General features: G+C 41.0%; 1 protein-coding gene and 1 long non-coding RNA gene across 3 annotated transcripts in view; one reads left to right on the forward strand and one right to left on the reverse strand.

Annotated features, from left to right (window-relative positions):
- Positions 1–14,849, reverse strand: part of TOLLIP (toll interacting protein) — a 30,305-nt gene extending 15,456 nt beyond the window's left edge. The window contains exons 1-3 of one of the 2 annotated variants that reach the window (XM_061342477.1): positions 14,610–14,849; positions 4,286–4,435; positions 1,059–1,241 (exon numbers count right to left, since the gene is read on the reverse strand). In XM_061342477.1, the coding sequence (XP_061198461.1) occupies positions 1,059–1,241; positions 4,286–4,435; positions 14,610–14,642 (366 nt within the window). In that variant the 5' untranslated portion in view covers positions 14,643–14,849. The remainder of the gene's footprint in view (positions 1–1,058; positions 1,242–4,285; positions 4,436–14,609) is intronic. The other variant, XM_061342476.1, reaches the window with a different exon arrangement.
- Positions 14,850–15,395: 546 nt separating this feature from the next.
- LOC133226628 (uncharacterized) lies at positions 15,396–20,637 on the forward strand. The gene is made up of 4 exons (XR_009729597.1): positions 15,396–15,763; positions 16,773–16,894; positions 17,902–18,666; positions 20,172–20,637. It is a non-coding gene; the product is annotated as an uncharacterized LOC133226628 (long non-coding RNA).
- Positions 20,638–22,597: the final 1,960 nt, after the last annotated feature.

Genomic DNA, 22,597 nt, shown 5'->3' on the forward strand with positions numbered 1-22,597 from the left:
GATGAAATTCAACAAGGGTAAGTGTAGGGTCTTGCATCTGGGGAAGAACAACCCCGTGTACCAGTACAGGCTGTGGGCTGACTCGCTGGATAGCAGTGAAGGGGAAAGAGACCTGGGGGTCCTAGTGGACAGAGGATGACCATGAGCCAGCAATGTGCCCTTGTGGCCAAGAAGGCCAATGGCATCCTAGGGTGCATTAGAAAGGGTGTGGTTAGTAGGTCAAGAGAGGTTCTCCTCCTCCTCCTCTACTCTCCCTTGGTGAGGCCACATCTGGAATATTGTGCCCAGTTCTGGGCCCCTCAGTTCAAGAAGGACAGGGAACTGCTTGAAAGAGTCCAGCGCAGAGCCACGAAGATGATTAAGGGAGTGGAACACCTCCCTTATGAGGAGAGGCTGAGGGAGCTGGGTCTCTTTAGCTTGGAGACTGAGGGGTGACCTTATCAATGTTTACAAATATGTAAAGGGTGAGTGTCAGGATGATGGAGCTAGGTTTTTTTCAGTTATGTCCAGTGATAAGACAAGGGGCAATGGGTGTAAACTGGAGCATAAGAGGTTCCATGTGAACATCAGGAAGAACTTCTTTACTGTGAGAGTGACAGAGCACTGGAACAGGTTGCCCAGGGGGGTTGCGGAGTCTCCTAAGTTGGAGATATTCAAGGCCCACCTGGACAAGTTCCTGTGTGATGTACTCTAGGTTACCCTACTTTTGCAGGGAGGTGGGACTAGATGATCTTTTGAGGTCCCTTCCAACCCTTGGGATTCTGTGTGATTCTCAGCATTTTTGAGCTTGAAAAAACTTCCAAACTCCTCCTAACTTAAAATAACACTGAAAACTTTGACTACACCAGCACTGTATAAACAGGCTATTTTTAATAGGGACAGGGCAAAATATAAGGCTGCAGGGTATTTTGATACTGAAGAGGAGCTTAAACACCACTCAAGACATTTTTGCTTTTCTTCTTTTGCAGGGAACACTGCTAATTCCCATATCAGCTACCAAAGGAAAAGTAACAGCTCTGACATTCCTGAGGAAGGGGAAAATATATAGCAATTCTGACCTCGTCAAATATCTCTAGATAAAAAGAGTCCACACCCGGAGGAACAGTGCACTGAATAACTTTGTTCCAGCGGGGGTTCTTGGCTCCATTATGTGCTGTTGGAGTTTCATACACAGCGTACCCCAGCCGTATTCGACAATATGGATCCATGCGCGTCATTCCATAGTTTTTTGCCAATTTTGCCTGGAAAGAAAAGAAAGCCTTTATTTACATTAACTTGAGAAGTTAATCACTATTAATTCACAAAGAGAACCTAATATTGAACGAAGGACAAGAGGTAGACATTTCTGAGATAGACAGGAAAGTGGGGGGCACCACCAAGGAAAAACAGCATTCACATTAAAACATAAGCCAATTGACACCATTAAATGTCTGGTAGATGTTTAAAAAGGAACCTCATTTTCATTGTCTGTTGTAGAAAATACAGATCTTTACCACAGCTAAAATAAGTTACCTCATATCAAACCAAAAGATACACTATTACAAGGAAATAGCAACAAGTTCAATTTTTGCCTAAGTATCTGCTCTCCAATATACAATCATAAACTTAATGTGATCCATAGCCTGTCCTTTTTCACTGAAGTACTTTTAAACGATGAAATGCAGAAAACCAGTAGCTTCAAAAATACCACACAATACAAAAGCACAAACTGCAAAAGCAGTTCAACTGAGGTAAAATCTAAATCTTGCTTTTCAAAATTATTGAAAAATTTACTCAATCCAGTGTGTACTTTGCTATTACTTAATTCAGTAGGCAACTTAAGTTCTACTTTACTATAAAAACAGATGCTGTATAGAATCAGAATATATGAAACATGCTTCTGCTGTAACATCTAAGGAGCAGAACAAAAGTTGGTAACACTCCTGAAGACAACACTCAGTACTGTTACCTAGATATGCCAAAGTAGAAATCAGACTTTATAGACATGCTGTTTCTCTGACCTGTATTAAGCAGCCTGTAGTTGTCATTATGTAAGACAAGTGACAAAATACGGTGCCTAAGATGCCTCCCACTTACAGGACATTTAAAGAACTGGAAAAGTTGAGACTTGCATAAGTTTTAGAAGCAACGGCAGCAGCTCTGGCCTCAAAACCCCTTTTCTCCTTCAGTGCAAATACTAGTTCAGTAGTTCCTCCATTAGATCTAGTGAGAAAGGTTTCAAACTGTTTCCTGCAAATGTGGCCTTAACAATTAAAGTAGGGAAGTTGGCACCCAAATTATGCACTCTCTAGACTCTTGATGTCCTGAAATTAAGCAGTTTATCATAAAATTTCACCTAAAGAAGAGTACACTATCAACCATGCTTAGACAAACTTACCACCATTTCTATGTATCTGCAAGGAAAAAAACAACCAGGAAGTTGCCTCCCCAAAAACATTTTCTAATCTAAAGCATGCTGCTCTTACACTTTATCAACACATATTTAAATACAAAAGCCTTACACCAGCTTTTCATGTTGCACAGGTTAACTATGCCATCCTAAGTTTCCTATGCAAATGCTAGATGTCCCAGTTATGCAGCCAAGATTCCCACAGCATTCTTGCATCAACTCCCACACAGTACAGAAGACTATCTCTCGGGACACCCCAGGGTTGCACTGCCATTCACAGTGGGACAGGTTTGGATCAAAATTCCAGAGGTCCCCTCTAAGCTCAGTTATGGTGTGATTCTATAATAAGTGGTTATTTACAGACACGGCATCACAAATAGACATTAGCTTTTTATTCTTCAAGCAAGTTTTTTTTTATTGTCTGCACAAACATCTTAAAATAAACAAGGATCAAACCTGATCAAGACCAGTATCAGTTCACCCATCCAAACAGTAACCTGGATGTTTCTGTACACAGACACTCAAAATGAGATGCAAAACTACTTCTTGAATACTGTACTGTCTGCCCCCTTAATTGCTCCAGGAACATCTGCTATCTGTACTGACTGGATCAACAAACCATGACAAAAAGCACTTTAAGCTGTCCAAGCAAACAGCCAAAGATGAATCATCTATGGAGTAGCATACAAGTTGCTAGAAACTGCCAGAGAGTTAAGAGACATGGTATGTTGTTTGATAAATAGTTTGTATCCTTATGGGCTTGAGGTTTAACCTGAATCATCTATTCCTAGCTCCAGAAAAAACTTATACTAAAGCTTCTTCCACCGTGCTCCAAAAGCAATAACATTTTTCTGCTGCTTCCAGTCTTAAGCTTCTCTGAACACAGACTGGGAAACTCAGAGCTAGAAAAAGAGCTGCAACTGAATGCAATTGATGAGTTCAAGTATCTAGACTTTAGAAGTAATAAGCCTTGAAAAAGCATTATTCAGTTTTCAAAAGAAGGATATAACCTGTGAAGGAACAAACTGACCAGTTGAAAGACATAAAAAGGAAGGACCAGTGCCTCTTTTCCTGACAGACCTTATATAGGTTTACTCCCCAGTAAGGGCCCCACCATGGAAGCTGTAGCCATACACATACTATTGCAGACTTGGTGCTGAATTTGAGCTAAGCATCTCTTTGGTGTGTTTATACAGAGAAACTTAAAAACAGCACCTGTAAATAGATGAACTGTGTTAGTCAATAGAAAGGACATCTTGCATCCTAGTGCAGATAAACAGAAACGTGTTGAGACATACTAGTTTTAAAGCCTGAAATCTACTACCAAGAGGTAAAAGAAAGGATAACAATGGAAAAGAGGAAATAGAAATAAAGAGCCAGAACTACACACTTGTGATTAATAAAGCCTGCAGAAAGCACTAAGAAAAACAGCAAATGCATTAGAGGAAATAGGGATGGAACAAAGCAAGGCAAACACTTAAGGCAAAATACATAAGGCAACTGCAGTTCCCTACAATATTTAAAATATTTAAAATATATATATATAATTGAACTTGCTAATGTCTTCCAAAATTAAGTGTTTCTACAGGAAGCCTTAACAGAAATTTTCAGAGAAACCTATTCACTGCAAAAAAAAAAAAAAAAACCACCCAGGAGTTTATTTGATTATGTGCTATAATAGCAAAGTTTACAGGAAATTGCTGCACAATACAACCAGGAAACATGAAACTGAACAAAATGCTCATGCACAGAAGCATAACCTAAATTCTGAAAAATTATTAATTCCCTATATACAAGTAATTTAGTAACTCAAATTCCAACACAAAATCTTTGTGGCCACTGATCAAAAAAGACTGTATTAATTACTAAATTGTACAAAGATGGTACAATTTATACCTGTACTACAGTAATGCTGAGTCTGCCTACTGTACCCATTGGTCCTCCATATTGTAGCTGCTGAGCTGCCTGGGCATCCAGCTGGATTTGTTGTTGCTGCTGGGTTGGGGTAATGCGAAGAAAATCTTGAGGAAGCTCACCAACATACACCTTAAAAAGGAAAAAGAGACAAACCTTCAAATCTAAGTCTTTCACTATCATGATGAAAAAGAGATAAGAATATAAATCAAAGAAAAGCTAGCAAAACCAGCAGAATTTAATCTAGTTTAGCACGTACAAAGAACTAATTAAATTACGAAGCTGCCAACTCCTGTAGAGAATATTCTCATGCTCACTTTCAAAAATGCTAGTTTCCAACATAAGCCTCCAAAAAAAAGTAGCACATACAAACACTGCTGTGCAGCTAATCATTTAAGCAGCCCATACAAAAGTCAGAGCTATGGAGTTTTATATCCCATTCACATATGACATCTGATGGCACCCTGCTCTTTCACTTATCCATCACTCATGTTGCATCCAACCATTCCTGTGACAAGACCAAGTACACTGCTTTATTTGAAAGGGTCACTTTCACAGTCATCTTGACGACAAATAAGAAAGACATTTCCTACAAACCAAATCTTTTAACATAACTAAGAAACCTTCAATATCACAAAGTTTTTCAAATGTTGAACACAGCCTGCACCTAACCTCGGGGACAAACTGGGACAAACTTCTACCATACTCCAAACAGCAATAGGCAAATTCAAAATCTGGTCTATCACAAGAAAGAGCCATAATGAAAAATTCAAAGTAGAAATATACTACAGGAACTCTGCCCTATGTGCCAATAAGCATTAGTAGTCACTATGTACTTTTCTCTTACCTTTACAGCAAGGGAATGTTTCTACCTAGTTGTTAACTACTGTTAATTCAACAACCATTCAGGTTTTAAATGCTCAATAAATATTATTAATAACACATTTAGAGAGATCACCACATTAAAATAACAAGCATATTATAACAGTGAGCTCTAAAAGGCAAACAGAGTGGCATAGAAAGTTCATAATTAAGCTGTACTCCTTTCTGTTGTCTATAGAGTTGCTTACATATTTAATACAAAATGGCCACCTCATCAAGAGAAAAAACGGAGCAATTTCTTATGTCGCAATCCCAGGCAAGGTTACTCAATTTTGTATCTGGCAGACGCATGCCTCCAGAACATAATTTAAGAAGTTCACAGGCCTCTAGGGTGTAGCTTTTGAAGATCAGATGGCACTTGTATGTCAAGATAGCATCTTGGAGACAGAAAGTGCAGCCCTTTCCAAAATCACATTTTGTATGACTCCTGCTATTTGAGTCTTGGGATCCTGGCAACAGTAGGTGTTACATGCCAGAAAGGAAGTTTATGAAAAAGGCTAAAGAGGAAGTACTGAATGCCTGCTGCTAGGCTATTGGGAGAAGAGGGAATCAGTTTTGCTTACAAGCATCTTAAAATATTGCAATTAGGATCCTAAATAGCTTACATTAAAAAAAAAAAAGGGTGGAAGGAAATGGGGGCAAAGAGGGGGAAGACTAAGCTAAAAGACAGTGCTAATAGAAAAGAAAGCTTATTTAAGTTAGGCTGGAAAACTAGACAGGGTCTTGTAACAGCCTTCTCATTAGAATACATGTTATAAAAACGGAGTTAGTTTTAAAATGAAACATAATCCATTTATATTTGGAACGGCACCAGAATTAACAAAGCAACAGCATTTGCAACACAGCAGGACCCCTCCAACCCCTGAGCTCCAAGAAGTTTCAAATCTGGTATTAGTATTTCTAAGGACAGATGTCATAAAGATTTTCCATAGTCAGAAGCAGTGGCTGCGGCCCTGAAATTACATTCCTATATGCACAAGCTCCCTCTGTCAACTTAGAAAAGAGGATAGCATATTTTGCCTCCACCATCTTTAACTTGGACATTGAAATGCTTAATTCATTCACAGCAGAAGTTTAGTATCATTCACTTTTTAGATTTTAAGACATCCAAGTGCTGCTCCAAAATAAAATACATAAGCTAGTATCTCTACTAAGGTCCAAAAGAAACAAATTAAATTTGTAAGGGAGACAAAAGTTTACTTAGATTATCTAAGCTGATTTTACGTCATTCAGTTATCTCACACAAAGCCAGATTCTTACCATGGAATTGCAAACACAGTAACTGAAAACAGCTAGTGTTATTAAATTCTCAAAAGATCCAGGTGGTAAACCCCTCAAAAAGGAAGAGTAGGGAACATACGTATACACTCCCATCCTGAGTGTTCATCTCTGACAGAGATCTGGTATGTGTCCTGATGATATAGTCAGTAAAATATCTAGAAAAGATGCTTATTGAGGAAAATAAGACTACTCAGTAAGTTCTTATGCTAATTACCAGTTGATTCCATATTGATGGCAATAAATCAGTAGTGTGCCATCTTTTTATCTGCAAAGAAAATAAGCTAATTTATACCTTCCTCAAAGCATTTAAAAGCAGGCACATAATTGCCACCTCCCAACCCAAATTAGAAGTTTGGCAGTAAAGGGAAGAGGATGCAAGTTACCAGGACCCTTACGTCACTAGCTGAACATCTGAGCTACTGGTACCTACACAGCAGAGGGAAAGGGAATACAGAGCCGAAGACAACCACAAATGCCCTGACTTATGGAACTATCCCCTGACACATGATACATTCGGGGAAGCAGGGTTTCCACACCAGCAACTACCAAGAAACACTGATATTAGGTTTCAAAGAAGTTTCATGTTAGAGCTTTAAACACCTGGCTACCCAAAAAACTTGTAATGATTACTGTTTTAGAAAAAGACTGAGTGAATGAGAGGTCTAATGCGAAGTGTCCCTGCCCATGGCAGGGGTGTTGGAATTGATGATCTTAAGGCCCTCTCCAACCCTAACTGTTCAATGATTCTACGTTTTGCACAGCAAAGAAAAAAACTGGGACAAGATAGGATGCATCCAGAGGTCCTAAAAAGAGTTAACGTGTTTTTTCCAAGGCTAGTCTCTATCATCCTTGTAACAACATGGAGATTTGTGGAAGTCCCCTATAATCGGAGAAAGACAAATCTCACACCCAGCTTTCAAGAGGGCAGGAAGAATGACTTCAGGAACCACAGGCAAGTCAGCTTAATTTCAGTTGCTAAGAAATTCACAGAGCAAGTCCTTCTGAAAACCATTTCTAAACACAGAAAGAGGAAAAAAAAACAAAACCACCACCAACAAACCAACAGGGACTAGGAATAGCCAGCTGTTACCAAGGCTTTAAAAACGAAAAAGTCCAATGAGCCCAACTGCCTTCTACAATAAGATTATAATAATCTGTGCATAAAGAGAGAGCTGTAGATACCAAATCTGGGTCATTAGAATCCAAACAGGTGGACCACTGGATGGATGAAAACCAGCTGGGTCACTGAGCTCAGAAGGTGAAGTTCAGTGATTAATGACGTTGGAGATGGTCAAAAGCAAAGCTTCTGAGAGGCCTATACTGAGATTAATTTATATGTCTAGTATATTTCCTTAGCCGTAACCAGAGGTGAAGACAGAACGCACACTCTCCAGTTTTGATGATGACACTAAATTTGAGGGAGAATGACTAGTATACTTGAGAACAGGACCAACCACCAGTGCTAGAGAATTCACTGACAGGCATTTCATGAAATTCAACAAGCAAAAGGCCTGTACTTTGGACGAAATAATCCTTGGCACTGGTACAGACTAGAAAACAACTGGCAGGGCTGCAGCTGTGCAGAGAAAAACATGCAGGTCCAGGTGGAGAGCAAGCTAGACATGAATAAGCAGAGCACTCCCGCAACAATGAAGCCTAACAGCACACTACTGCCTCAAGAAAAACCTAGCCAGCAGGCAGAGGAGCAATTGTTTCCCTTTACTCAGCACTCATTAGACCACATCTGAAATACTGCAATTCATTTGGGGCCCAGCAGTACATAAAAAATTATAAACTTGAGTTAGCCCAGCAAAGAACCACCAAGATGGCCCATGACAAGCATTGTGAAGACAGGCTGAGAATTTGTTTAGAGCAAAAGAAACTTAGGATGCACTTTGTAGCAGTTTCCCAGTGTCTGAGGAGAGAAAACAGGTTCTCTTCTGAGATGCAAGGTAAGAAACAAGGAGACCTCAACTGTAAAACTGAAATGGGAGATTTGACATGAAATAAAGAAAAAATAAAAAAATCACCACAGGGACAACCACAAATCAGAACAGATCTCCCAGCTAGACTGCAAAAACTCTTACCTTAAGAAGTGTCCTATTAGACACTTGGTGAGGAACCTGGTCCGAATTAAACACTGACTATATTTTTAGCAATAGGTTGGACTACATGGCCTCCTGACACCCATTCTAACCTGAACTGTTCTATGATTCTACAGAACTCACTTTATAGCATGATATATGCCCAGTTAAATTCCTGTAGAATTAATTGTAGTCAAAAGCTCTACTTCAAATTTTCTATTTAGTGGTGGACAAATAAGAGAATGTAACATGGCGGGGGGGGGGGGCCCCCCCCCGGTAGTGTTTGCTTGTTTGGTTTGGTTTTTTGTTTAGGGATTATTTTGTTTTTCCTAATGTCACCAAGTGTTGTGGACTGCAAGGTATCAGACACCACTTCTCCCATTCTTACGATTTTTCTCCTGTTACTAGAAATTTTCCCATCTCATTTGCCACTTCCATACATCTGTCTACCTGCAAAGGTTTTCTGATTCTATAGTCTCAATCTTAACAGTATTTTCTCCTCCCAAGCATATCACCTATAGGCTTGACTAAGCACTTTGCCACAAGCTACTGCCTCTGAATTCTCCTACCACAAATATATTTGTCCAAGACATTAACACTTTAATATTTCCAAAACATTCTATAGTGCAAAAGCACAGCTGTTAATAGTATGGTTTTACTGAAAAAGAAACACATATGAACCATTTGACTGCAATCAAAAGATGCCCTTCTTCACTAAATCAATAATTTGAATTGCTTCTAAGTATCACAGTACTGTATACAAACGAGTTAAGGAGAATGAGCACCTATAAACACCTCAGAATCACGAAGCATTTACAGTGTATTTGAACTACATACCTTTGGTCTGCCATCAGTGTAACAGAGGAATAACATTAGGAAAACCATTCAAACACCTCAGAATAAGGAAACCCACAAATTCACATTAGGATTACAATTAAGGAGAAAGAAAACTGCTACCAGTTCTAGGAACAGATTTCCGAATTTTTCTACTCTGCCACAAGACTGAGCAATACAGATCTTTGCTCCAAGTCTTGGTTAAATGAAAATGTCATTGGAAGCAACAGAAAATAAGTCACTTAGCGGCTTAAGGCACTCTTATCTGTCAGAGAGCTTCAAAGGTGCCCTCAACGTTTTCTGTCAAAGGAACATGTGCCACATCACATCACTTAAAAATTGCTTCACATTTTCCTTAGAAACACTCAATGAGGTCTTTCTCCCTTAGCTTTCTAAACAATTTCTGAAATTCAAACTGACTGCAGCAATACATTGTTCTGAATTTTCCACCTTAGAATCACAGAACAGTTAGGACTGGAAAGGACCTTAAGATCATCAAGTTCCAACCCCCACCTGTCATGGGCAGGGACACCTCACACTAAACCATATCACCCAAGGAAGGATTTCCCCTTAGTGAAGCCATGCTGGCTGTCACCAACCACCTTGTTGATTTTCACATGCCTTGGCATGCCTTCCAGGAGAATCTGCTCCAAGATTTTGCCAGGCACAGAGGTGAGACTGACTGGTCTGTAATTCCCCGCGTCATCCATTTTCCCCTTCTTGAAAATGGGGGTTATATTTCCCTTTTTCCAGTCGTCCAGAACTTCACCTGACTGCTATGATTTTTCAAATATGATGGACAGTGGCTTAGCAACTTCATTTGCCAGCTCCTTCAGGACCCACAGATGGATTTCATCAGGACCCGTGGACTTGTGCACATTCAGATTTTTAAGATGATCTCGAACCAGTTCCTCTCCTACAGTGGGTCCAAGGTCTTCATTCTCACAGTCCCTGCATCTGCCTTCCAAGACTTGGGTGGTGCAGTCAGAGCCTTTGCCAGTGAAGACCGAGGCAAAGAAGTCATTCAGAACCTCAGCCTTCTCCAAATCCTGTGTAGCTAGTTCACCTGAGAGCTTCCTGAGGGGGCCTATGTTCTCCCTAGTCTGTTTTTGACTTGCTACGTACCTGTAGAATGCCTTCCTGTTATCCTTAATATCCCTAGCCAAGTTTAATTCTAACTGGGCCTTAGCTTTCCTAACCTGATCCCTAGCTTCCTGGACAACATCCTTGTACTCTTCCCAGGTCGCCTGCACTTGCTTCCACTTTCTATAAGACTTTTTTCATTTGAATTTTCCTCAGCAGCTCCTTATCCATCCAAGGAGGTCTCCTGGCCCTCCTGCTGCACTTCCTTCTAGTTGGGATGCAACACTCTTGAGCTTGTAGCAGGTGATCCTTGAAGATCAACCAAGAGTCTTGGGGCTCCCCTGCCCTCTAGGGCTATATCACATGGAGCCTTACTAAGCAGGTTCCTGAAGAGGCCAAAGTCTGCTCCTTTGAAGTCCAGGGCAGTGAGCTTGCTGCACGCTCTTCTCACTGTCCTGAGGATCTCAAATTCAACCATCTCATGATCGCTGCATCCAAGGCTGCCCTGGAGCATCACATTTCCAACCAGCCCTTCCTTGCTGGTGAGCACGAGGTCAAGCATGGCACCTCTCCTTGTCGGCTCCTCTATTACTTGCAGAAGGAAGTTGTCTTCCAAACAATCAAGGAACCTCCTGGATTGCTTGTGCCGGGAGGTACCGTCATTCCAACAGATGTCAGGTGTTTGAAGTCCCCCATGAGAACAAGGGCCTGTGAGCATGAGGCTTTTCCTATCTGTCTATAGAGTGCTTCATCCGCAGGTTCTCCTTGTTCAGGCGGTCTGTAAGAGATCCCCACAGTAATGTCTCCCATCGCTGTTTTCCCTTTAACCCTGATCCACAAACTCTCTCTTAACTGCTCACCTCTCCCCAGACAGAGTTCCATACTCTCCAGCCTATCCCTAACATAAAAGGCAACTCCCTCTCCGTGCCTGCCATGCCTGTCTTTTCTAAAGAGCCTGTAACCTTCCATTCCAACACTCCAGTCACAGGAGCCATCCCACCATTTTTCTGTGATGCCTATTATATCATACCCCCGTAGACATGCACACATCTCTAACTCCTCGTTTGTTCCTTCACAGATCAGGATTTTAAAACTGTATATATTCACACCCTAACATGAAACAAAATATTGAATAAAATATTCAATTATACCCAGAATTATCAACACAAGTTTTTTGGTTATGTGACTTTGATTTCAGAATTGCTCATGTAACAGCATAACATACATCAATACTGGACAACACAAACAGGAATTGCATCTCTGTCACCTTTGTTCTGAAAAAGATAAAAGTTTTGAAGACTCTCAAGACAAAACTTCAAGTAAAATCAGAAGCATAAATAAATGACAGTATTAGGACAAGAAAAGCAATCACAAATAAAGCCTGCCTACTAGAAGATACCAGATTATCAGAACAATTACTGTTACTGAAATTAGTAGCAGAATTTTAAGTAGTCCTAGTTTGGTGTTTGATCTGACCTGGAGGACCTGACATATTTGCCAGCGTGGTGAATAAACACAGAGATTGATTCCTCAGGTAGCCAAGCAGATACAAATTTACAAATGTGCACTTACAAGGTTTTGGTGTCTCAGACTTAACCTGGAGCCTGATCAAATTCTTTATTAATACCTCCCATTTGGAAAAGGTATCATGTAGCAGCCCTTAGCTATTCAGCTGTAGTTTAGATTTCAAAAGCTGTTCTGTTCTTGAAAGATCACAAAATGTGAAAACATGCTCATGCCAGAACATCATGAAAACAGCCAGAGAAATTATGTTTTAACAGGATATTTACCAGTAATAGGATGAATTCCAGTTATGTTTAATCTGAAAAACTAAGCAGCCATCAGAGATTTTAATTACTCACCAGATAAGATTACTGTCACAAACTAGAAAGCACAGGTATAAGACTAGTGACGGTATAGTACATATTTCATTTTCTCACCTGCATGAAACAACCTGGAATATTTTCTTGCCAGTTCAGAGACACATCATGTCTCTGCAGCAGCAGAGAAAACGTTTCCCAGTCCTTCAGCACCATTTAGTGGCTGTTCACTTGTAATACAGCTGTGTATATATAAATAAGTAGATTTCCACCTCCTGCTCTAAAGAGAATTAAGGAAGGCTGGCATGTATCATTCCAACATCCTCCCCTGTGAATGGCAGCTTAATATTATGCAATTTATTCATTCATTTAAAAACATTCAAATCTTTAAAGTGGTTAAAACAAGGAAGAAAAGCATGTGCAATATGTTACGAACACAGAAAAAGAAAAAAAAAAACAGAACAGACAGCCAAAGTTGTACAAGATAAATCATCATGCACTTTTCAATATGTCAGGTTTAAATCAATTTTAAGTAACTAAAGATTGTCAGGAATCATACAGGAGCACCTGAGTAATTCTAAAATAAGACATATAGAAGAATACCATTCTAAGCATTGAGACGCAGTTCCTTTAAAACTTTTATGACTAGGCAGTTATGATATTCAAGCATCGGCAAAATTATAGCTATGTTCAAGGAGTTTTCACTAAAATCTTGTCTCAACCCAGGAACAGGATTTCACCAGGCTAAAACAAGCAGACATTGGAAGTACTCCACTCACTACTAAAATAAGGTGCTTATCACCACAAGCAAGTGAAATTTCTCTCAAAAATAAATGCCAGTCCATTCCAGAGAAACACCTGCAGAATTTCACCTCTGCAAATCAGGACTGCACTTGGGCCTACTGTTCAGCTTTAGCAAAAATTATTTCTTTTATCCCTACTTCCCCATCAGTTCTTTCAATCTCCCCAACCTTTCCCAAACAAACTGAAGGATAACTAGAAATTAAGTTACTTTTAAGTAAAGTCTATATTTTCAGGTATTTATATTATACTGAGCTTTTATGAGCAAAAGCTGTCACATATTCACAGAATTCTATTCTTGTGCATGATTGGTGTGATCACCATTAGCTCCCACACACAAAGCCTTTGGGGATAGCAGCTACCTAATTCACCACAGATTCAACCAGAACAGCAGTTCTTGTCTTTTCATGATACCATCACGATATGACCAAAAAAAAAAAAAAAAAAAACAAACAACAAACCACCTTTTACTGCAACAAGAGAAACACCAGTACAATCCGTTGTAAAAGGAATCTATTCTGGGAGACCAAAATATAAGCCATTTTAAGGACTTAAATTAATGATCATGTAATATTAATGTCATGAGATAGCAGTAGACAGTGATGCAGTTTTTCAAGTTTAGCAATTTAATAATTCACTCCTCTGGTCTTTCATCAAGGCTTCATAGACATACACAAAAGCAGCTGCTTCTAGGAAATAAAATATAGGAGTTTGAACTGCAAGAGCAACGATACATCATCAGTTACCACCAGGTAATTCCAGACAGGAGGAACAGACAGGACAGAAGAAAGTGGATGTTACAACACAGTTACACACCACACACACAACAGAACATCCCAGCGTTGGGAGATTATTCTAGGGCTAAACTAGACGACAACACATCCCCAGTAAACTACCTACGCTAACTCCACAAGATTGTTAATGTGGTTTTAAGGCTGCTCAGCTCCACACCCCGTAACAAACATGCCTGAATATGCCTTCCAGCACGTTTCACGTTCCAGCTTTCAGGTGACAATTCCAGAAACAGCTACCTGAATCCGCCAGCCTAACCACGAAAACAGAGAGCCCTACTCCAAAGAGAAGGAAGCTTTGATTTAATTTAAGCCGTTCGCCCCTTTGGAAAGCCCTTAGACAAGAACGGGCGGAATAGTCTCTTCAAGTCCTACACGCAGCTAGGAGGGGCTCTGCCCTCCCCTTTCCCAACCCCTTTTCGCAAGGCGGAGAACCGGGAGAAGAGGCAGATTTTCCTTCCCTTGGCCCCTCCCCGCATCACGGCAGCCCGGAGAAAAGAGGTCTTTGCTTTCCTCTCTCCCTCCGCCATGGGCCGTGAGCGGGGGAAGGGAGACAGCCAGGAAGGGTGAGTCACCCTCGCGCCAAGGCCCACTAGCAGGAGCCGGGCCGAGGGGGAAAGCGACACAAGCCGAAGCCCAGAAGGGTCCCGGCCGGCCCCACCACCCAGTGCGTTGCAGGGGTACGAACTAAGAGCAGACAACCTCCAGAGGCCCCTGCGGCTCCACTCACCGGGCCGCGTTGAGTAGTGACTGTGGTCGCCATGGCGCCTTCCTCGGGCCCAGATTGTTCGTTGCGCCCCGCCAGACCGCCGCCAGTACCACAACTGCTACCGTTACCGTTACCGCTCCAGCGGCTACCGCCAACCGTCACCAAGCGCGACACTCCCGAGTCAGCTGACCACAACCCCGCCCCCAGTGGCGGCCGTGCCTGCAGCAGAACATTCCTCCCCCGCCCCTTCTGGCGTCTTCCAGAGCCGACCCGTGCGCATGCGCTGAGGGAAGCGGGGACCGGAACCAAGACACCACCCCTCTCTTCCCCCTCCTCCCCCCCTTTTGCGCATGCGTTTGGGAGGGGTGGGAACAGGACGCACGGAACCACTTCTCCGCATGCGCTCTTCTTCTCTGCAGCCACCGCAACGGGAAGAAGCGCTGCGGGGGTTCTGCTGTCGCTAGGGGGTGCTGTGGAGAGTACTAGGCGGTGGGTCCGCCATCTTGTTGCGGGCTGGAGCTGTCACTGCTGGCTTGGGGGGAAGTCGCTCTTCTCGCACACAAGGAAGAGGTGTGAGAGGTTGTGTTTAGCAGGCTGTGCAGCACTTCCCACTAAGTTTTCTGCCAGAGAATGCCATGTGTGTAAGGAATGGCTCTCTGCCTTCTCCGGCCTGGCCTCTGAACAGCTGGCCTGCTGTTAGTGGTTTTCCAAAGCAGAGACTCTGACCTCCTTCAGCTTGCTGAGCAAGTGCAGCCCTCTCCAGATGAACAAAAGCAGCTTTAATGTTCATCCGAGTGATATTCTGAGAGATAAAATCTGATCATTTCAAAGCCTATTTAAATAACATAACTGTTTCCTGTTGTTAGGATTTGCTGCACTAATTTAGCCCTTAATTAAAATTCTAGCGCAGATTTTGGCAGCTGGAAATAGAACAGTGCAATTAGGAATGCTCCAAATATAGCACCAGCTTTTATTTTTTCCATGCTACCCTAACTCCTTGCAGTGGGAACAGCCTCATCTTTTTCTATGTGTCTTGATACTCAGGAAAATGAGTACTACAGGATATAATTGATTGGGACCCATTGAATGGAGTTGATGCCAGCTGAAAGTCAACCAGCCAGCTGAAGAGAAAAGCTGTGACATTTTCTCTTACCCCTATCAACAGTTCCTCTGCTGTAAGCAGAATTCAGGCCAACCTACAAAACCATTAAAGCAGCAAATCACCCTTCCCTTCTTCCTGCCTCTAGAAAAGAAATCAAACCTCAAAAGATATGAATTTTTTTCTCTTTATATAATTTTTTTTTTTTTTTTTCGGGGGTTTTTTGTTTAAGGCTATAAACTGTTGACATAGAGTTGGCTATTTTGTAGGGAGAAGGGGTTAAGTTTCTTGGAGAATGCTAAAGGGCTTAGATTTTTTCATTGCCTCTTGTATATGCCTTTCAGCAGAGATGGTGCTCTACATGAAGGGGCGATGCAATGATGCAATGTAAATTAAGCTAAGTGATTAAGAACATCCAGCACTTCATAATGGCAGATATATGGCTATCTGCACAAGGCTTCTGTACTGGTACAGTTACATTAGTTTATAAAAGATGCTATCCTGATGTGAGGCCTCTTTCAGAAAATTCAATTTCCTTATATATGTGCAACAGAGTTTCAGTTATTAAGTGGTGTATGTTTCCTAAGCCAATATGGTTAAAACAGTAAGAAGATGCCGTAGAGGTAACATAAGAAGATCAGTGCTTATCTCCATCACTACAATCTTTACATCATGAGGGCAGGTTAGAGGGAAAAGTGTTAAGAAGTCTCATTCCTATTCTTAGTTGTATAACCACATGCGTTGGGAAGTATGTTTCACTTACTGTGGATTTCATTCTAAGACTTGGTCTAGTCACAACAATTTCAAAGAGATCAGACACCGGAAAAAATTATTGACTCTATAAAATTTCTATCAACAGAGAAAAGTGGTAACATTAACAGAGATTCTTGAGATTTGTTTTCCTCATGCAGAGACACATGGTGACTACAGTGAATGTTGTGCCTTCCTGACAGCACCCCCATTGTCTAACTGCATTTTTTATTTTCCTGGGTTTTTGTTATTCCCAGGAAATCCACATGGCACCTATCATTTATTTTCAATCTATGCCGTAAAGGTTTTGTTGAACAAGCCCCCACTCTCTCTAGGGTAAAATATTTGAAGGTGTCCTGGACACTCCACAAAAATGCCGGCTTTGCCATCTGGTGGACATCCACAAGAACAGCAAGTAGCCTTCGACCCGGAGGGACAAGTCGTTTTGGTTCCCTAAGTGCGGCATCACCACGAATAAGAACCTCTGCTGCAAAAACATTAGGCGGAGCATCTGTAGCAATTAAAGTGGGAATGTAAGCCATGGGAAAGGTGAGAGAACAAAAGTCATAAACCCCTGTTATTTGCAACATATGGGCATCATTAAAAAAAAGTTTAAAGGTAATTAAAGAAGCTATAATGACAATAAATTGTGTTTATCTTGTAATAAAAATTTAGACATCACTTTCTCTTGTATCATTCATTCATTCTGATTCCCAGTCTCTTCTCTGTTCTCCCCAGTTCTTTGTCCATCCCTCCCAGAATTTCTCCTATCCCAATTTTCCCCTTTTTCCCCTTGCCCCATTTGTTCATTCCTAAGTGCTTCTGACCTATTTGCATATCATCTCCAGCCTCTCTTTTGCTTTGATGCTCTGGTAATCTTCTATGTTTTTCTATTTAACTTTGCTTCCTGTAGATTTGTCATAAGCCACATATTCCTTGAAATTTTTCCTGCAGCTTTCTGTTCGTATTTTTTTATAACCTTATTTCCTTGCTCCCAGGTACTAGCTGGGTAAGAGGCAACACATGTTTCTAGTTCTCCATGCTGTTTCCCCATTATCCAGGCCAAATGCCGCAGATGACTATTACCTTTGCTGAAACCTGCCTGGAAGGGTCACTAATGCTGTTTATTTTCTGTAATCAGTTGCTTGTTTTTATGAATTTTCTAAGAGCTTAATATCCCTGAATAAAAATGGATTGAAATTGGACAGCAGGTTGGAGATAGGTAGAGGCAAACAAATATAAATCCACATAGCATGGTTGCTTGAAAATTATCAAATAGGTATCATTCTGCCTGGCTTCAGAATCTGAAAACACCTACGCTTTTCCTCATAAAACCAGAAACTATTGTCTTATGGTGGTGGGGAAGAGACAGGGAGAGAAATGCACGATGCTGTCCTCACTGAAAAGCAGTTACAGCAGAATTCATGCCAAATTGATTTTGTGCTTGTTCCCAAAACCAGAAAGGACACTTCGAAGGCTGAGGAGACTGATGCTGTGGGGAGAGTGAGGGAACACGATGCTCAGTGGGATGGTGTCTTAAGTTTTGATAGGTATTTATTTAGCACTTAGCATAGGGGTCTAAAGCTGAAATCTGTCAGATCTACAAAAATGTAAACAGCAGTGATTAGTGTGGTGAGAAGAGTACATCTGTACCTCTTTAAAAATAGTGCCCTTTTAGGATGTTCAAGCCTCCGAGTTTATTTAGGTAAGATAAATAATAGAATCCTGCAGTTAGAATATGAACTTCAAACTCTCAGCTGATCTCTTTCCCAGGGATAGCTCACAAGTGAATTGGGTGGTTCCATTTTGTGCATTTTTTCTGTCAGTAATGAGTATCTGTCATAATACTGGGGGAGTTCCCACAGTCATTTGAACCCTGTTTGTTGTGGCTTACAACGACAGTGAAGGCACAGGGATGTGTTTTAAAATGCACTCAGCTGAACTAAAGCTGATGCATAAAAGCAGAGTAACAAATCATGGCTGTAATATTTTAGTTCACAGATATCCACCTGGCACTGCAGAAATTGCAGAAGGATCTCACAGTGAACTAGCAAAACAGTGTTTTGTAGGTGTTACAAGCATACAAGTATATTGTGGGATGGCTCTACATTGCTTTACATCCTTGGCTTGGGTCTCAGGCAAGGTCAGCCCTTTTCGCCATGTCCTCATAGGACTTAACATGACAAAGAGAAACAGCATGCTTTGCAAAATGCAGAGCCCAGTTTCAAGGTAATTTCTTATGCAGTCTCCCAAAGCTGACTTGAAGTTAATAGCAGGCAAGGGTAAGAGTGAAAAAGGCCAAAGGGATCCACTGCTCTGTGGATCCGGCCCATGGTGGAGTGAAAGTGCAGAAAAAGGAAAGGGATGTTTCAGGCTTCATGCTACAAAAAAGACCTTGGAGTCCTAGCATGCCAAGTGCAGCTTCTCAGGATGTATGTGGTGTTATACAGGTGCTGGACATAGCACTGAACACACAACAGAGTGCAATGCTAGTGCTCCGTTCATGATACCAAATCAAGCTTGGTGATGTACAACAGAGCTGAAACAATAACATGGAAATCCCAGGTGGCATTCAGACTGGCTGTAACAAACAATAATTTCCATTTCAATAGCATGCAAGGTACTCACAATACACAGCAAACTTTAATTAAACCTCGCAGTTCAGTTGGGATGCAGAAAGATTATGTCCCTCATCATGACATGGCAACTCTGTAACAGCACACAGTAACATCACGCAGGAATTTCAGCCAGGATGCATACTGCATGGAAACTATGAGGGAATTCAATTGGGTAGACTAAAGAGATAAATAATTAAATACAAACTGGAGCCTAAAATCAGCGTTGCATCCCTGCCGAAACCAGGCCATGAAACAGAGGTGTTAAACAGCAGGCAACTTACCCACCATTGCAACCACCACGTAATTTCATACTCCAGCGTTACAGGTACTGATTGAACTAGATGAGTATTGGCAAAAGTGTGGTTTGAGCAATTGCAGGGGATTCTAGCAGAAAAGCCGAGAGCACTGCAGAGCAGCTAATAAGTGGCTGTTCTCCCATCACGCTGCACTCAAAATAGCCTTCCAGCAGCAGAAAAGCAAATTCTATTGGCTTCAACACCTGGTTGAGCAACTTAATACGGACAAAATTGAAAGTTAGAGCTGAATCATTATTTGTTCTATAACTATATCTTCATCACACAGTCCACTCCAAAATGGGAGTTATTTCATTTCAAATCAAGCTTGTGCTGGGTTTTTCTGTCGGTTCATTCAGCACAGAGGTGAGGGGAAGGTTTTTTGAAAACAGTTCCAACACAGCAGCTGCTTCAGAGGAAAGCAATCTACAATTATAAGGAGGATTTTGTCTCCTTTTCTCCAAATCTGCTATGCTTTTCCCAACTTGTATTTCTTAGGTGTATTTTTAATGCACCAGGAAAACCCTGTATTTAGTGATAGTTGGGTAATGTGAATTTCCAGACAGCACTTCAGTAGAGATAAGCGCTTGTGAGAGCAAAATGTTTCTGTCCTGTCCACAACAGACACAGAGAACTGATTGTTCCTCTCACTGAAGTTACGTTTTCTGTATTTGAAAACAGCTATTGTTTTACCTCTTAGTTTTCTCTGAAGTTTAGCTGTTTAGGTGAATTTCAGTCTAAACGCAATTCCTTCAGTTTTTCTTTATAAGTATACTTTATGAAGCCTGATAATTGTTGTCTTCCTCTGTTTTTTTCCCAATAGGACCATACCATCCTTGAATATTAAAAATTGGACACAGCATCCCAGCTGGGGCACAGACAGCTTCAAGGAGAGCTGAAGAATCACTTAATGGTTTTGCGGGTGGTAACACTGGCTATAAATTGCAATAAGGGTTTGCCTTTTTTACAGGAGTATAACATTGTTTACTTCTGTTCAGCCTATGATCTATGTTAATATCCAAATCTTTTTGTCATGTTCTTACATAGCTTGGCATTCCTCACCTTATGTTTTTGCAGTTTATTACTCTTGCCTAAGTATGGTGATCTATTTGTTTTTATTGACTTGCCTCAACTCCTCCTGAAGTTGTTCTACAACATATAACCTGTTATTTTTGATTGGCAAAAATACCTGCCCACAGTAACAGTGAGTAAAGCAACATGTTTATTTAAAAAGAACCTGCTCTATTCTCTAGAGAGAAGTCTAACAAATTAAATATTCACATCTTTTTTATTGAATCAAATCATCCTTTTTTATCCATATTATTTTTCAAATAGGAGATTTCATACTGCTTCATTTTTAAAAAAGACCAAATTCAGAAGACATTATTTGAAAATACAGACTAAGGCAACTTAGATTTTGACATTCTAGTCTCACAGAAGGAGGACATGCAGCATTCTCACTTGTGCTATCAGTATTTGTACCTAGTTCCATGCCAGTCTGTGAGTAGATATTGTAGGAATCCTGTTCATTTGCTGTAGGTTTTTTCATTTATTTCCTTTCTCTTTCCCTTTTCTTTCGCCCTTCCTTTTCCATTTCCCTTTCCCCTTCCCTTTCCCATTCCACTTTCCTTTCTATTTTCCTTTCCCCTTCATTTTCCCCTCCTTCCCTTCCCCTTTCCCTTTCACCTTCTTTCCCTTTCTCCTTTTCCTTTCTTTCCCATTCCCTTTCCCTCTCTTCCCTTTGCTTTTTCTTCTCCTTTTCTCTCCTCTTCACTCTTCTCCTCTCCCCTCCCTTCCTCTCTTTTCCTCTGTTCACTCCATCTTCTTTCCTCGCCTCTTTATTTTCTTCTCAGAAAATAAAATAAATATGAAGGAGAAAAAAACCCCCACAAAATTAAGGAATTGGTTTTGTCCACTCCCCAGATTTCCCCTCACCAAAATATAAATTAACATAGAAGGAGAGAAAGTATGAAAAAGAAGAGTGAAATGACACAGAAAGAAGCAACCACTTCCTTCAAGAAGGATAGCCCCCCCTGCCCTCCCCCTCCCCCCCCCCCCCCCCCCAGATTTCTTCCAAATATCTCATACTCAGTTTGCTCATATGTTTCCCATTTTATCTAGTATGTTTTGTAGGCACAAGTAGAACAAATGTGACTCTCTGCTCAACATAACATTTCCCACTGGCTCAGGTAAGGTATAATTCCCCACACTCACAGTAATGTGCAGAAATACTTGCTGTCCCACTCCATGCCCAGGTAAGCAAACATTGTTCTTCTGCTTATGCAATTTCATTATAGAAATCTTTGCTTATATGCAGCAAAATCTCCTTTCTCCTATGTAACTTAATTTGTTGTTCCTTCTCAATAACAAGATACACATGCAAATCAATATTCTATCATCTCTCTCCAACTGATGTTTCTTACAAAATAAGCACTTTTTGTGTATGTGTGTGTAAAAGGATTGAAGGGAGAAGGAATTCTGTGGGTTAAATGTCATACTTTCTCCTACTGGGTACTTCAGTGTTACAGATACTAGTTGTTATAATTAACAGTGATTATTATGAGGACTCTATGGTAATAGTGGCTTTCAGTAGTGATATTTAGCAGGTTCTCCCTCTGGTTGGCTCTCCCTCTGTGTCTTTGTGTTTAGTGCCTAAGTGCCTGCAAGGAAATCATTATTTTCTGTTAGATGTTTAATCACAAACCTTGCAAGGAAATTTGCTGTTTTCCAAACAGTGCAGAACTAACTTCATTACCACATTGACATGCTAGATACACTTGTCAGCTCTGAAGTCCCATCTTCTTAAAAGTCCCTAGCCTATATTCCCTGTGGTAAAGATTATTTTCCAATAATACAATAGCCTGATTTACTATATCCATCTTTCCTCCAGAGCTTTTCTTGCTGAATGTGACAGGTTATGGGGAACAGGGTAAGTTGCACAGAAATACATTTGGTGCCTGCAGTGAAACAATTGGTGTATATACTGGCTCTGTTTTCTTTGTGGTCAGATCCTCAGCCTCCTTTGAAGTCAGCAGTGATGCACAAAGAGGGTCTGGAGCTCTGTTCAAGCAGGGACAATTGTTTTGCTTCTCTGCAGAGCTGCCTTACCTCAGCCTCAGGGAAGTCAACAGGAGCTGCAGGAGTGCAGCACCTCTGAAAATGCAGCACATGCCACAGCTTTTTATCAGGTTTCTTCCAACAACCTCAAAATTGTTAGGGTACTAGAGGCAGTGCTGAGGAAAAGCAATT

Source organism: Neopsephotus bourkii, unplaced genomic scaffold, assembly GCF_033783945.1.
Source record: "Neopsephotus bourkii isolate Nb327-2 ecotype Australia unplaced genomic scaffold, CSIRO-AGI_Nbou_v1 NB_1792, whole genome shotgun sequence".
Taxonomy (NCBI): domain Eukaryota; kingdom Metazoa; phylum Chordata; class Aves; order Psittaciformes; family Psittacidae; genus Neopsephotus; species Neopsephotus bourkii.